The sequence below is a fragment of the Dysidea avara genome, chromosome 6, assembly GCF_963678975.1.
Source record: "Dysidea avara chromosome 6, odDysAvar1.4, whole genome shotgun sequence".
Taxonomy (NCBI): domain Eukaryota; kingdom Metazoa; phylum Porifera; class Demospongiae; order Dictyoceratida; family Dysideidae; genus Dysidea; species Dysidea avara.
In genome coordinates this window covers 2,904,449-2,921,364 of record NC_089277.1, presented here as the reverse complement: position 1 = coordinate 2,921,364, position 16,916 = coordinate 2,904,449, and the positions used below count along the sequence as shown (strand labels likewise).

The 16,916-nt window shown below is 37.9% G+C and overlaps 1 protein-coding gene across 12 annotated transcripts in view; it reads left to right on the top strand.

Moving 5' to 3' along the window:
* LOC136257287 (CAAX prenyl protease 1 homolog) overlaps positions 1 to 16,916 on the top strand; it is a 217,290-nt gene that overhangs the window by 192,448 nt on the left and 7,926 nt on the right. Inside the window, exons 1-11 of one of the 12 annotated variants that reach the window (XM_066050396.1) lie at positions 9,213 to 10,430; positions 10,924 to 11,042; positions 11,100 to 11,186; positions 12,347 to 12,546; positions 13,282 to 13,527; positions 14,286 to 14,407; positions 14,465 to 14,594; positions 15,471 to 15,725; positions 15,899 to 16,073; positions 16,135 to 16,273; positions 16,472 to 16,654. Coding sequence is in view for 2 of the 12 variants with exons in the window: in XM_066050398.1 (XP_065906470.1) it covers positions 10,953 to 11,042; positions 12,352 to 12,546; positions 13,282 to 13,362 (366 nt within the window). In the remaining 10 variants the exon portion in view is untranslated. Of the gene's footprint in view, positions 1 to 9,212; positions 10,526 to 10,923; positions 11,043 to 11,099; positions 11,187 to 12,346; positions 12,547 to 13,281; positions 13,528 to 14,285; positions 14,408 to 14,464; positions 14,595 to 15,470; positions 15,726 to 15,898; positions 16,074 to 16,134; positions 16,274 to 16,471; positions 16,655 to 16,916 lie in introns of those variants that run through there. The other 11 variants (XM_066050390.1, XM_066050394.1, XM_066050392.1 and 8 more) reach the window with 11 other exon arrangements.

Genomic DNA, 16,916 nt, shown 5'->3' with positions numbered 1-16,916 from the left:
TTTACAGCTTAGCTGTTTTTGATTAGATAACTGTATCTTCAACAAAGGCTTTTTAAATGTTATTTAATCAGGGAAATAGCATCAGCCAAAAAGACTGCTTTTTGGCTATTCCCTGAAGGCTGTATAAAAAGAAGCTGTAGAAAAGAGGTCAGAAGTAATTATAGTACGAAAAACAGAGGAAAATTAAGAAACTCTAATAGAACAGTCAACTAGCTAATCTAAATAACATCTTGTAAAAGATCAGTAGCATGCATGAATTAAATTTTGTTTCTTGATCTGTAATGATCTTTATGCTACGTATTATTATCTTATCATCGTATGCCAAACATTCTGGAATAATTTCAGCTACTTCTTGTGAACAACAGTCATTGGACTAACACACATCACTGATACTCCTCCAATACTCATACAAGCAGAATAAGCCAATAATACTACACTTACTAGTTTGCATTACAAATCACCCTGTAAAGAATTAAACTACAAGAAAGTCATCCTATAGAAAGTTTAGTTGCAGTATGTTACAAGTCTGTCACCCTTTAGCCTGTAGAGAATGCAATTATGTTATAAGTTACCCTGTATAGATCTAGAGTACAGTTTAATACCATAATTGTGTAAAATACTAGTATATGTAAAAAATATATACAAGTCACCACCATGTAGAGAGGACAAGTCACCCTAGGCCTGTACAAGAAAGTCACTCTGTAGAGAATTCAGCTATACAAAGAAATAACCTTGTAGAGTTCAGCTATGATACAAGCCACATTTTAGGGAAGCTACCAGAGTTAATAATTATGTTGACCACAACAATAAATTGTGTATCAGTTCAGCAACAATTGCTGGAAGTCATACGTGGCCTACAGTGTAAAGTACAATGTAAGTACATGCCACTGAAATATGACAAAATCTTTTTAAATTAATATATTATGCAGACAATTGCAAATACAGAGTATCCAACTAGACATGCCTATAGCATTGTGAGAAGATACTGTAGTTTACTGTGATGATTATTTCATATAAATCACTTCTTTTATAAGTCTTAGAAGTGAAGTAGTAATTGATACATGCCAGATTTCAAGCCATAATTTTTAAGAGTCAGAGTATCACAGACACTACCACATTGGAGTCATTAGTGTGTACACTCAATGTGAGGTCACTTATAGGGGTGTTAAAAATTGGGAAATGAGTGTGAAGTCACTTGTAATGTGAGGTCACTTAAGGTCACTTATAAGTGATCCCCATTGTTGTGAATACCTATGCATGTCTAAGTAGAACCTCCCATGAGAAATTCTGATTGTGGTCCTGAACACAATGTGTACTATACTCTAAATAAATAAATAAATTTAATTTTGATCTTAACTGAGAATTAAAGTTTTGCATTCTTTACGGTGTTCAAATAACTGAGGTTTAGATAGATGAGATTCACTGTACACTGAACTGTTTGGGATAACAAGTAGATGAGCTGTTATCAGTATTTCACAAAAATTTCAAAGGTAGTTTAACAGCAGCCACTCAGAGAACTTGGACATTTAGATAGTTCAAAACTCAACAGATTGCTAGCTACATTTTATGTGAATATACCAGCATAATGCTAGCATGTTAGGTGGATATTTCAAAGTATGGAGCTTGATAACATGAAAATAGATTGATAAAGCAATCAATGGAAAATGCAAATTGCAATAGAGCTCTCAAATGCATTATACATAACTCCATGGAGTGATACTCTCTAATAGAACAGTCACTTTGTAGTGAGATACTATAATAGAGCATTCACTGCTTAAAGTGTTGTTCCAAGATAGTTGTAGTATAATGTAAGCATAATGGGAACACTGAAGAGCATAACAGGTGCAAGTTTGGGAAATCTCTGAAAATATTGTGGGCAAATGTTTGGGAATATTTGACTCAGGCCATGATAATAAACTAAGTTAGTTAGTGTTCTTTAATCCTCTTAGTTGAGCATTGTACATTGATTAATATGGAATGGCTAAGTCTCTTATATATTATAGCTATATATAGCTAACCAGCTATAACTAACAATATTCTTTGGTATTATTAGCTAACAGCATACAACTATGGACTTTTCACTGTATATGTACAATGTAGACTTTGGGTGCGGTTCCACTTTCAGCAGCTATACTCACTAGAGAACAAGTGTCCACATTATCATTATAATCACCTGTATATTGGCTAAGACCCTGCTTATTGTGTATGTTGGTAGGTATAAGAGTGCCAACATTATTCATCGCTTAGGGAAGGACCTAGTCATTGAACATAATCCCTCTTCTCGGCCCTCTTACAAGAAAGTGTTTTAGAAGACTTAAAATACTCTAACAGAGCAGTCAAGTACAATCAGTAGAGCATTCATAATTATTATATCCCTGTATTGTTAATGGGGCACACTACTAATTCTTATGGCTTCACACACAAAATGATGGTTTCCATTATTTCTCTGTTTGATTTCCATTCCTTTTTGTATCAGATATACATGTATTTGTGGTACTTTAAATCATCATCTCCATGCAGTTAGAGTGTTTGGACCAAAAGGTGTGGGAAATTTATAAGTTCAAATCTAGTTTCTCAGCTTTAATTCTAAACCGGCAGGAATAGTTCCAGGATATGGCGAGGTGTGTGCACCAGCTAGGGTAGTAGATATATAATTATATTCCCTGGGGGAGGGGCGGGGTGGGGGCACAGTCCCCAAAGTTATATATATTTCAGGACTGAATTTTTTGATGTAGAAGAGTTTATGTACAAATGTCTAAATCACAATTATTACTTTCTATTGAAATGTCTCTAGACTATTTAGAGTTGCACAGTCATGGGTAACAGCTAAGCGAGAATGGCACACAAAGGACTCACAATTGACCCATGGGATGGTGTTACAGATGCAAGCTTTCATGCACAGTAACTGGAGAATTCATAATAGTGATAATATGGTGACTGTTCTATTAGAGTATTTGACTGAATATCCGATTATAGTATCTTGATATAGTTACATCATAAGCTAAAATTTCTTATTAAAAAAACAGCAATCTCTTACAATTTGATTTTGTAAAGTGTATTTATTTTGATTATAACATTATCCACGCAAAAATAGCCCAGCTGTATAAAAAAGGAGTAGCCTTCAAAAAGCCTGGATGAAAAAAGTTGTGAAATCAAAGGTGGTGGCCATGAAATGGCTGCAATAATGTTGATGATAACAAATTTTATTAATACGCAAAGGCCAATTTTACAATTTGCCATCCATATCATTGCAGCTGGCCGCCGTCTTTGATTTCACAACTTTTTTTTCATCCAGGCTTTTTGAAGGCAGCACCTTCTTGGCTGTTTCTGCATGAATTTCACATTTCTTAGATACATACCTAAAGTCAACCATAAACTGGCTTTGAAGTTTGTTTTACACAGAGTATCTAAAATTCTGCTTTCAAGAGGAAACTGTTAGAAACCACTACAAGAGAGTTTTTGTGGGAATTTACAATTTAACTGTCTATAACCAGTAAATAACACATAATAATTGTAAGGCAATTTGAATGAAATCCTTCAAATTATGGCATGACTACAACACTGTAAGTTTACAGTAAAATTGATTTTTCTTGACCATTTAGGAAACAGTATCTGTGTTGGTTTAATAGCTTCTTATTAAAGCATAGTTTTATTCACGGAACCAAAGGACATAGTTGTCTACCCCCTCAACAGTTCTATTATATCATTACAGGAAAACGATACATGTGGAGTTGTGAATTTTATTTCCAATTTCCATTGAGGTTACGAACACTAGAAACATGCATATACCTAGTCTGTGGTTTCTTTCACTGTGGCTTTAGGATAGATAGACGGTAATATATTGACACTAATTATCACACTCACTACTGTAATAGAGCAGTCATTTAGGTGCTTAGTTACAGTATTATGTTTTTTGTGTATAGCTATCAATGTAATTTTACTGTACATGTATTTAACTATTAATTTTATTGATGATGTCATAATAATATCACAGTATCCATGGCCAGTATACACACTTTGTAAGGATCACTACTTGGATCACCACTACATGTACATGACATGTCCACTGATTTTTCATTACAGGATAATACTCTCACCACTACACCTCCTACCATACAGACTGACACTTTATAGTGGTAATTCATTGGTCTGCTAGCCAATCAATGTTATATATGTCCAGAGGCTAAAGTCCCTCAACTTAATTATGTTATGTCCATAATTAATTAAGGCCTTTCTTTGGAATTACCCAGCTCAAAAAAGTATTTTCCAGAGCCGGCAACTTTGATTAAAAGTGAGTCCCAGTGTTGGGGGGCAACACTTTACTTATGTAACAAGTTATGTAATATTAGCTATTACTTTTGTGGTAACTAAGAAATATAACAAAACAAAATAACTATGCTATAATATAGCTCAAGTTACTTTACTTACAAATGTAACGCATTATCTAAGTAATGTTATTGTAACGAATTTAATATTACTGAAGTAATTACAACAAGTGACCAAGTTACTGAGTAACGCCTAGTCCCAACGAAGCAACGAAACCCACCTTGAATTAATGAATGAAGCTATATTGACCAGTATTTACACATTGTCCAACAACGTGATCACGTCATGTGATAAGGTGGTAGTTGCACACGTCCAGACAGAGTTATATAATATGTAATGTTATTATAGTTACTTTATTTTATGTAAAATAGTTTTAGTTGCGAGTTACTTTAAAAAGTAATTGCCCCAACACTGTCAGTGTGACCATCACAATTAAGTGGCTGGAGTTTTACATATCAAATACTATTATAAAGGTACATTATAATTATAGCCATAAGGAACACCTGATTTTGGGTTCAAACTGTTGATAGAATAACTATGCATTGTTAATGATATATGTACCCCCTGTGCCTCATCCTTGTATTACTTCAATCTCTAGTTGTATATGTTCCCTACACTGCCTAAATGGTTAGCTAAATTGAGTTAAATATTAAATTACAAACCAGAGAATGTATAATGGCTAATTAATTGGCATGTAATTGTGTAACTCTTATATAACATCCATAACTTTGGAACAGAATAAGTTATGAACTTCAACAAATATCAACTTGTCTATTAGATAAAGATCTTCAATTTGACATATCTAGTTTGAGCAATACGACTGTTGCATTCGTGATATATAGACAAAGGTTACTTCTTTGGACATACACTACTAAACTGTAAAGGACACCAGACTGACCAGAGGTCAAGTCTACAATGAACTCCACCTCTATGTAATCAACTATGTGGAAGTTCTCACAAAGTGCATAATTCTTCTGCTGAATTAATACCTTAAGGTGACTAAATTTAGCAATATACTAAATTTAGCGATATACTCTAAATTTAGTATACGCTAAATCTGCAAAATTTATGCTTACCGCAATTCATTACATCAATTCACAAATTCAGAAAATCGCTAAATTTTGCATTCGTTAATTTTGCCAATATACAAAATCACTAAATTTAGTGTATCGCTAAATTAGTCACCTTAAGGTAAGTCATGCATAGCCACTTTTTAATATTCTCCATACAGTTCACTGTCACATCTGATAATGTGATAGTTGCTTTACAAATTAAAATTGTTTCAAAACTAAACCTTGTAACTACAAGTGTACTATACAATTCTTTTTATTTCCTCCTTTTCTGTTCACTATTGGTCACATGTTATAACTCAACAATTTGCGATTGTGTAACTAAACATTGTTTCAGGTGTTAAGGTTTGTATAACAACTAGGGAAGTAGCATAGTGCATTGATAAGGCTTGTAAGAGCCCTGGTATGGATATACATGTACATCAGTGTTGCAAACATTGTAAGGTGTGGTATGGAATAACCCTTATTGTCTAGGCCAAGCCAATTATTGGCTAAGAAGCCATTTTGCCCACCCACTTGGTAAACCCTACTAACACAGTGGGTGGGTGGTATCTAGTCGGTGGTTTCTTTAACTGTGGCTATAGGGCAGATAGACATCTCGTATTAACAGTAACACGCTCACTACTCTAATAGAGCAGTCATTTTAAGTGCTTAGTATGGATAACTTATCAAAAATTCCTTTAGTAATTTATGTTCCATGTACATAGCTACAGTATCACTCATTGGACATGACATTTGCTGTCACATCCTCAACTGTTAGTTGATGGTAGTCTATTATCATATATTGCTGCTACAGTGTACACACCTTGTAAGGACCACTACTTGGATCACCACTACATGTACATGACATGTCCACTGATTTTTCATTACAGGATAATACTCTCACCACTACACCTCCTACCATACAGTCTGATTTCTATGAGCTTTTAAATTAGTACAACATTTATGTACTAAACAATATTATGTCCAACCTCATGCAGGAGTTTAAAAGGTGCTTAGTTACAAGTGATTTCGGGCTATATTGTTGTAAATGATAGTGGGTCGGACTACTTCAGTGTTGAAATAGCAATCTGCACAGTAGAGAGAAAAGAATTGTTAAACATCTTTTGTTCTACCATTAAGTTTGACTAAAACTCCCTTTTCACTTTAGGATATTTAGCTCAAAGATTTTCGCTTAGGCTCCTAGGCTATGGGTAAACACCTCAAACAGGCTCTGCCTTCTGTGTACACCCTCCAGTGCCTAACTGGTAAAGTAGATAATAACAATAACAACAACTACTGTGATAATAGAATATACTTCCACAACAATCCAATCTATATAGCCTAAATCACAACTTAGTGGATTCCATTTCTGTAAAGTATTACAACTTCAAAGAAGTGTTTTCTAGAGCTTGACAGCAACCTTGACTGAAAGTAGCATGTGACCTCACAAGTTAATGAGTTTACATATCTAATTATACGTAGCTATGTTTTGGGTTCAAACTGTTGATAGAATAATTAGCTATGGCGTTGTTGATGATACCTATCCCCTATACCCCACCGTTGTATTTCCTTCAGTCTCTAGTTGTGTATGTTCGAAATGTTCCCTAAAATGCCTAGTTAAATACTGAATTACAAACTGAAGAATATAAATATCTAACTACTTAGGCATGTGAATTTGTAGCTTGTAGTCTATAAATGGCCATAACTTTGGAACAGAATAAGTTACAAACTTGCAACATATATTAACTTGTTTCTTAGGTAAAGATCTTCAATTTGACACACCCAGTTTGAACAGTTTGACTATTGCATTGGTGTTATATCGACAAAGGTCACTTTTTTAGATATACACTGCTGAACTGTAAAGGACACCAGAGGTCAAATCTACAATGGACTACGCCTCTATGTAATCAACTATGTGGGCTTTCTCACAAAGTGCATAATTTTTCTGTTGTGCTCTAAGTAATGCATAGCCACTTTTTAATTTTTCTCCCACTATCATATCCAATAATGTGATGGCTGCTTTATATTGATTGTTTCAGAACTAGATCTTGTAGCTAACTACAGGTGTACTATATAGTTCTGTTTATTTCCTCCTTTTCTGTTCACTATTCATCACATATCATAACCTGACCGAGTGTGTGATTATGTAACCAAGTGTCAATGCAGGTGTTTGTATAACAGCTATAGTAAAACAGCATACTGCACTGAGAAGGCTTGTAAGAGCCCTGGGACACAACAGTATGGATATGCATGTACAATCCCTCCATGTGACTGTTTCATTAAAATTACTTCCGGATTCAATCTTGGGGAGCACACCACCAGATCCCCTAAACTAGGGCATGCTATACATGTTGGATGAGAACTACCATCAGCCTCCTATACTGACACTTTACCACACAAGCTCTACATAACTGCTTGGACATTTTGAATTACACAACACAAACTACACAACAGATAAATATGTATAGTATCAATCATGTGAAACAAATACTCGTCTTCCCTCTCAACCCCCAACTGCTGTTTATAACCATGCTGGGATAGTTGTTAAAAAGTTTATTAACCATGCACATGTCACACTAATTGTCCACACTAAACAATAAGTACATATTTTAACAGTAGGAGATTTGTAATGTGAATTGTTCCCGGCTTGACAAATCCCATGTCCTAAGGTATGTAGGTGAGGTATAACATCAATAGGGGTGAAACACAGATACTCGCTGTTGATCTACGACCACAGTCAAAGTGAATTAACATTTCAACAACCAAGGAAGATTTGAAACACAAAATAATTAGTACAAAATTGTAATATTGCAGTCACAGGTCAAATGCAGGATAAGGCACAGGCTAAGGTGGAACTGTGGCAACTGAAGGTTTTGACCATGGTCACAGATCCACATTCAGTGCATGCCTACATGTCACACTCCATTATAACATAGATACATAAACAAGTACCCAGACTGGCATCTCACACGGGCTCAATAACTCACATTAAAACATACAATCGATGGATTAGTATCCCTTCGAAGAGTGAAATTAATATGCTACTCAAATCATTTTCTGTAACATTTCAATGTGAAAGTGTTTATTACACTACTTGGTAAATCATCAACATTAAACTGGACAGGCAGGTTGCTGAGCTGAGCAAATTAATTGAAGTTGTAACAAGGTAGACATTACCATAGAAGTTAAAGGGACACATCCATTAATGAAGACATGGTAACATCAAATTCATAACACACAGTAACACAATCGCTAATATTCTTTAAAGGAGCCACAAGAGTAGAGCATCTTCTGCATGATAAATTTACTTTCAGTAACAATAATCTAGGCAACAAACTTAATAAAATAAATAGCAGTGATATGATGGCCCCAGACCCACAAGGGGTAGTCACTTCGATACTGCCAATTGATGTGCTTGCAATCGGGATCAAGAAGTTTTATCGCCAAAAATATTGCCTTTATCACTTGATTTCATCCATCCAAGAGTCTTGATTCTTGATCGTCAACTGTAAAAGCTTAGTAAATTCTCATGTTGCCCAAAGTTAACTCACAAAGGTGCTTGATCGCTACTTTTGTGGACGCCTTGATCGCTTGATTCACTTCAAAAATACCCCTTGATCACATCTTGATCCCGGTCACAAGTGCATCAATTGGTGGTATGGAAGTGACTAGCCCTTGACTAGTGCATCATAAGATTTGTGTTATCTCCATAACTATATCTATGCCATAACACGCTTATTAGTTAAGCATAACTGCATATATATATCGGTATATGTTAACCTACCTCTGCTACCACAACTTCAGTATGGTCAGACGCCGAGTTAAGAGCAGTATTCTCTAAATAAAGCTCACCGTAAGCACTAATTGGAACTTAGTAGCACTGTGTTAAATAGAACGTCAAGATGACGAATGGCGAGTTTTCCCGCTGTTGGTAGTGCGAGGAAAAAGCTGACACTACAGACGAAGAAAAGATACCAGTTGTCTTCTCCCGTTACTACAAAGCAGCCAAGGTCTGAAGAAAAGAGTAAACCTCCTTCAACATCGAGATGTGACAACATGAGTTTATTTTCTTTGAAGCGCAGGAACTTCTGAAGGAGACGAGTGGATCACAACGATGAAGATGAAAATAATAGGACATCATCGATGCCAGTACGACAAAATTCGTCTAGTTTATTGAATTAAGAGGACTGAGGTTTTTAAAGTAAAGAAACTTAGTCGCCATAACAAACCACTAGTGCCTGTTGCAGCGCCTACACCTGAGCCTAAAGCAGTAATCACTCACGTGGCTACAATTAATGAAGAGGAGCAGGGATGGGACCACATGGGAGTAGCGATGAAGAAGTGACAATGGCGAGAGATGAGGCAGAAGAAAGTGATAAGGAAGATGCCAGAGCTGAACTGGCTAGGCAGAGGAGCAATCCCGGATGACACTACTATCCATGCAGCTCGCAAGCAGTGAGAGATGGTTCACCAGCTAGGTGGTAACTACCTACCCCTGGATGACAACCAGTGCTTCACTGCTAATAGCTCAAGACTAGTTCGTGATGATGACAATGATAAAAGTGGCTCGAATGATGAGAGAGACAAAGATATTAGATTCTCTAAAGGGACAGGTGTTACTAAACAACAAGTGCTGGAAGCTCTTGAGACAGTTGTTGAGAGTGGAGAATCTGATGCGGAGATGAGAAATGGGAAGAAAAACAGATTAACAAAGGTGCTAGTATTATTCAAGCCACTTAGTAACCACCAACAGTTAATACTATGCCAACTGGGGATCAGGGTTTTATAGTTGGAATGGGAACATATCCTTTTATTGAAGCTCAGTCTCAATTCCCAAACCGGGAGAATACTAACTGGCAACAACAAGAAGCCACTGGTAACACTAGCCAACTACCAACCCATTGACCATAGCTAGGAAACTCCAGTTTAGACTAGATTAGTTAAGGGAGACTAACTCTGTCCATTGGCAAAACTTGGGTAGGATGAAGGGAGATGAAAGGAGCAGCTGTAGGTGATGTTGATAGTGTACAAAATGAGCTGGTGATGTCACTAGTGAGTACCAATTCTTTTAAGAGATGCATTTGTACCTTGAGGACTTGTTGGGATGTCTTGCTGAAAAGGACTTGTTGGGATGTCTTACTGAAAAGGTTATTGTGAAGTTGTATGTGTGTGCATGCGTCCGTGTGTGCGTGAGAGATTGAGAGAGAGCAGGTGCTTATGAGCTCCTGGTGTGGGTGAGTGCGGGTGTGCATGTGTGTGTGAGGCACATGGCTTGGTACCTGTATCCATGAGACTTGGACTCCCCTCCTACAGGTTAGTATAGTCACTGTCCCAAGAGGATTTACCTGCACAGACTTGAGTGTCTGAGTAGTGTCCAGTGCTAGTTCGCTGAGCGGAAAAAGAAACACAACTACCAGAGGCTTTGCTGTGCTTGGTGTGATGTGTGCATACGTATATGTGTGCAGATATAGTTGCATGTATGGATAGTAACAAGTATAGAATAGTAACAAATTCACATACAGTTACTTAAGTATCACATTCACAGCTTCCACTGATCAATACGCTACGTACACAATGAGGTATTGGAGGCTAGACAACTCAGAGCAGAGAGGCTTGTTGTTCGTAGACAACAAGATATTCAAGATGAACTTGATGTGTGTAAAGGTGAGTGTATAGGTTATGTGAGAATTTCAATTTGTGTAACAGACAACCTCATTATAGTGACCATGTCAAGTAGATCCCAAACATAGCTAAGGTGTACTTCATGACCTCATTAATAAGACTATCTCATTATAGTGACCATCCCAGGTAGGTATCAAACATAGCTAATGTGTACGTACTTCATGACCTCATTTACCTTACTATTGTGACTGTAAATGGAGGGAATGTCATCAGATGATGATGAGATAAAAAGTGATATGCAAACTTTTGAGAGGTTTTTACCTAAAGCCTTGAGAAATGGAAAGGTTTAATTGATCCCAAGGTTGTATAATCGAATGGTCAACATATCAATGGCATCACAGTAAAATTTCACCAAAATTGAGCATACAGGTGTATTTACACCTAAATTTTCAACAATTTCCTGGGGGAGCATGCCCCAGACCCCCTAGAATCCGAAATGGCTTACTTTGCCCCCCTCCTAACTGGGTTGAGCCCTGGCATATATAATCAAGTGATTTGGTGTACCGTCTGGTTTCCAGGCTTGAATGCCCAGTTGTATCCTTGAGCAAGGAACTTTACTCACCTGTCTACTCAGAGCTCTTTTAAATGAGGACCTGGTGGCCTGGGGAGCAAATGCCCATCCATCCATTGTCTTCCTTTAGTCCCTTTGCTATGTTAGGGATGTTGTAGAACTTTGGGATCTGTAGAACTATCCATTGAACAGTCCTCCTACGGGTTACTAGTGCTACCCCAGTAGGATTTGCCTGCACAATTTCAAGTGTTTGAGTGATACACAGGCAGCCTGCTGAATGACAATGATGGTGTGTTTCACACTCCTGTCAAAAACATTTGCTTTGTGTGCATGTGTAGTGAGGCAGCATAGCCAAGTGGCTAGGAGCATTGGCCTGGTAATTGAAAGGTTCCAGAGTCTATGCCAAATGTTGTTGTTCCATTGAGCAAAAAAAACTTTACTCACATTGCTCCAGTCTACCCAGCTGTATAATGGTGGCCTGGTGTCAACTGGAGAAGCAGTCCAACCAGTTGTAACATCAATGAGTAACTGTTGTTTACTGGGGAAGCGAATGCCCATTTGTCCTTGTCTCACTTAGAGGTGTTGGGGTCATCAGGATTTGCCTGTACAAGACTCAAGTGCCTCAGTGATGCACGGGCATCTCAGTTTTGGTTCGCTGGACAGCAATAGCTGTATGGCTGCCTGAGGCTTTGCGTGTGTGATTAGGTGGGTGTAGTTAACTTGAAAATGAACAACAGCCACCTATAATACATATTTAGTACTATCTATTACACAGCTCAGTTTTCACTGGAAGCTGATAACCTGTTTGAAGATGTTGTGGATGAGTATGCTTCATTATCCATCATAAAGAGTCATCTTGAGAAGTGGAAGTTCCAGCACTCACAATCTTACCAACAAGCTTATGTGTCGTTATGTCTTCCCAAGCTGTTCAGTCCATTTGTGAAGTTACAACTGGTCACATGGAACCCTCTAGAGGTGTGTGATTATAGTATAGTTAGTATACCTGAGTGTATCTGTATCTAATAGTGTGTAGTTATGATATCATATCATAACATTTTGTGCAAAGGAACACACACACATGCATACATGCTTGTGTATGTACTACAATATACCACACTCACACAAGGACACACCACAGACACAAACATATACTACACGCACGTGCACACACACACCACACACACACACACACACACATACACACACACACACACACACACACTAGTGTTGCCACAATATAGAAAAACTCTATATCATATATCACCAAGGTTTATGTCACGATATGAACATATATAGAACCTAACTGTAACATTTACAAGACAAACATATATATCATTGCAAGTTTCAATTTAAGTTGGATGTATACCACAAGCAAAAGCTACTCTTGTTTATCAGGTTTTAAATGCATTTTGCTACTGCTTTTCAGTTGAGACAAGTGGCTGGCACTACACAAAAACCTTAAAACCTCCCAGTTTACTTTGGTTTACCACACTACATCAACAGATGACTTAATTAAATGCCAAATACCATATGTCTGGCCTCCCCTACATCATCAAATGGCGCCAGCAACCATCCAATGTAACTGATTGCTATATCATATAGCAATCAGCAACCATACCTTGTTATATGAATACTCTCAATGTATCAATATATCGTGGCAACACTAACACACACACACACAACATGTTCACTGATATTGTTTCACTGCAGGTGAAGGCAAAGGAGCTTGAAGAAATGGGATGGTTTAAGATGTTAATGATTTATGGCTTCAGGGAGGGTCAGAAAGGATGACAAGGATGCTCAGCTAATACCCAGCCTTGTTGAGAGGGTTGTGTTGCCATTGGTTACATTGCTGGTTGAGCAGGTTGGGATGTGACTAGGACATCATCTCGTCAAACTAGACAGCTGGTATCCAGGTTGATGAAGGATTATCTCACTATATCCATGAAGAGTGAGGTGTGTCTGTCTGTGTGTTTGTCCTCTGTGAGATTAAGAATTTGGACCATGCCATTTTTAAAGAGGGGTTAATCCCTGTATATATTCAATTGTTGTGCCATTTGGGATTGAGGTACACAATTAAAAAAGCTTATGTGTATTATTCCCTTAGGCATTGTTGAAGACCATTCTGATAAAGCAATTGATAATGCTTTTCTGCCACTGTACTCAAAACTGTTAGTTGTAGCATATTAAGTTAATGATATACTTCTTGTACGGCTTGTAGACAACTAGTAAACAATTGGACGTCATCAAATACACAATTTCTAGTGTGTTGATGCTTTAGGTTAGGTTTTTTAGGTTAGTGTTTGTGTCACTGTGGCAACATATATAGTCAAGGGATTTGGTGTACTGTCTGGTTTCCAGGCTTGAAGCTACATGATGCCCAGTTGTATCCTTGAGCAAGAAACTTTACTCACATTGCTCCTGTCTACTCACAGCTGTTTTAAAGGAGGACCTGGTGGCCTGGGGAGCAAATGCCCATTTATCATTGTCTCCCTTTAGTCCCTTAGCTATGTTGGGGATGTTGTAGAACTTTAAGATCCGTAGAACTATCCATTGAACAGTCCTCCTATGGGTTACTAGTGCTACCCCAGTAGGATTTCAATTTTGCCTGCACAGTTTCAAGTGTTTGGGTACACAGGCAGCCCGCCGGGTAATGGTGGTGTGTTTCACACGCCTGTCAAAAACATTTGCTTTGTGTGTGTGTGTGTGCATAGATTATATATACTACGTACCCGGGATTGGAAATGCTGGTTTTTATCCCAACTATCCGCGTTGGAGCGCACCCTTGACAGCGAAGCGCCTAGCCAGGCGAGTAGTTGATTCTTTTCATTTTCTTGTGAGTTCATAGCTAGCTAATAGAGATATAAAGGCTACTTAATTCAACATTTTGTAGGTTTACTAAATGAAGGCATTATTTGGAGTTAGCTGACCAGGTGATCTCGACAGGAATGGGCAGTCAGCTGCGAGGTCACTGGTTCATTGAATTCGAGATTGAATTACTCAGACCATGCTCAGACACAATGGTATGTACATTATTGTTACAGAGCAGACAGCACAGTTGACATGGCTACGAAAATTACAAAACAAATTAAATTTTATGCAATTACAAAATTAGAGTGCATTTCTAGATGGAAAGTATCCCTTAGAGTAGAAACTTTACTGGTATGAATAGGTAGATGAGTTTGGGAGAATGAAACAACAACATTGATGGTATAGCCTGGTGGATCTTTCCATTATAATGAAATAGTTGAACCATCCAGTTGGTGTCTAAAGTTGTATCGGAAATCGGAATCTACCAATGATTGAAGTCTTCTGGTTATTGTTGTTTTATCATAATGTAATGTAATTTAAGCACACGGGTCACTAATACTGCATGCTTGTGATGTAACCTCATGACATGTCAAAACAATTGGGGGGATTTGAAAGAGACCATTTCTCTCCCTACCTAGTGACCAAGAGAAAAAAAGTGGTCTGACCTAATGGTATGGGTACCGGTCTTAAAACAACTGCAGCATGTTCCATTGACGAGTTAACAGTAACTGTAGCTATGGTTGCAAGGCCTATCTTATGGTGCATTTCCTGTACAATTTTATGTTGTAATACAATTAACCATTGTGGGATTCTTCCATTGCTGAGGACAAGCTAAGTGTCCAGAATTACCCGCCCTCACTTACCTTAAAGTGAATGTACCATAGCAGTGGCAAGAGTAGTGGTGATAAACGTACACGGCATGTATGAAGTGTATACATAGTGTAAACCCCGTAATTGGCCTGCAAGGCCAATTCTAGGGCACCCTGACCCCGCCTGGTCTCCACCATACGTCCAGGGCCAGGCACACACACGCATACTATACACACACGCACACACAGAGCATGTTCACTGTTCTTGTTTTACTGTAGGTGAAGGCAAAGGAGCTTGAAGAAATGCAATGGTTTGGTATAGTGATGTTTTATGGCTTCAGAGAGGGCCAGCAAGGATAACGAGGACATTCAGCTACTACCCAGCCTTGTTCAGAGAGTTGTGACGCCATTGGTTACGTTATTGGTTGGGATGTGACTAGGACATTATCTCATCAAACTAGACAACTGTCACAACTGGTATCCAGTTTGATGAAGGATTATCCCATTGTATCCATGGAAAGTGGGAACACTGAGGTTTGTCTGTCTGTGTGTTTGTCCTCCATGAGATTGATAATTTGGACCATGGCATTTTAAATGAGGGGTTAATCCGTGCATAAATCCATTTGTTGTGCCATTTGGTGTTGGGGGAGGGGGAGGGGGGGGGTACACAATTAATAAAAGCTTATGTGTATATTTTATTCCCTTAGGCATTGTTGAACACCATTCTGAGAAAGCTATGAAAAGCAGTTGATGATGCTTTTGTGCCACTGTACTCAAAACTGTTAGTTATAGCATATTAATTGTTAATGTTACTTGTACAGCTTGTAGACAACTGGAGAACTCTAGTAATTCATTAATACACAATTTTGAAGTACAATTAAGGTGTGTGTGCGTGTGTGTGTCAGTCACCACAATACTTTTCCCCTACATGGTTACTACACAGCTAACATCACATACTGGATGGACACACTTTCTTCACAGTCACTCAAACAATTAACAGTTGATGGACTACTCAACAGACACTTGTTATTATCACTGAATAATTCTCCCACACACCTCTCCCTTGTGGGTAAGGCTGAAAGGTGAGAATAAACCACCTCATTATAGTGACCATATTGAGTAGGTCCCAAACATAGCTAAGATGTACTTCATGACCTCATTAATAAGACCACCTCATTATTGGTGACCATGTTAATATCTTAAAAGTATGAAAATAAGTAATCACAAATTTTCATTCTGTATGATAATACTTTACACATATACATTTTTGATTCTGACAGCTTTCCATCTCACAGTTAGTCGTACCTGATGGGGCAGTTGTGCCAGCATCAACAAGTGGGACAACAGGTGGAGGAGTGATGCTCACCAAAAGCAGGGAATTTCCCAGAGTAGCATCAGGAGGATATGTCAACAGATGATATAAAGTGAAAACAAAGTTTTGTACAAGATATATATATATGTAGGTTAGTGTGTGTGCGTGTGTGTGTATGTACCTTTTCAACTATAAGTCACTAAGTCTAAGTCCTCGCAATTAGGTTAGGTAATCCTAAGGCTGCAGCACATGTTGCTGTCAGACCTTCAGTGCTGGTCACTGTAAAGCGCTAATAACAATGTGTGTGCATGGCATATGTGTAGTATGTGTGTGTGTGTGTGCGTGCGTGTGTGTGTGTGTGTACGAGTGTGCATCTTTGTTCTTCTTGGTGTCCCATTTATTTTTGCTTACAG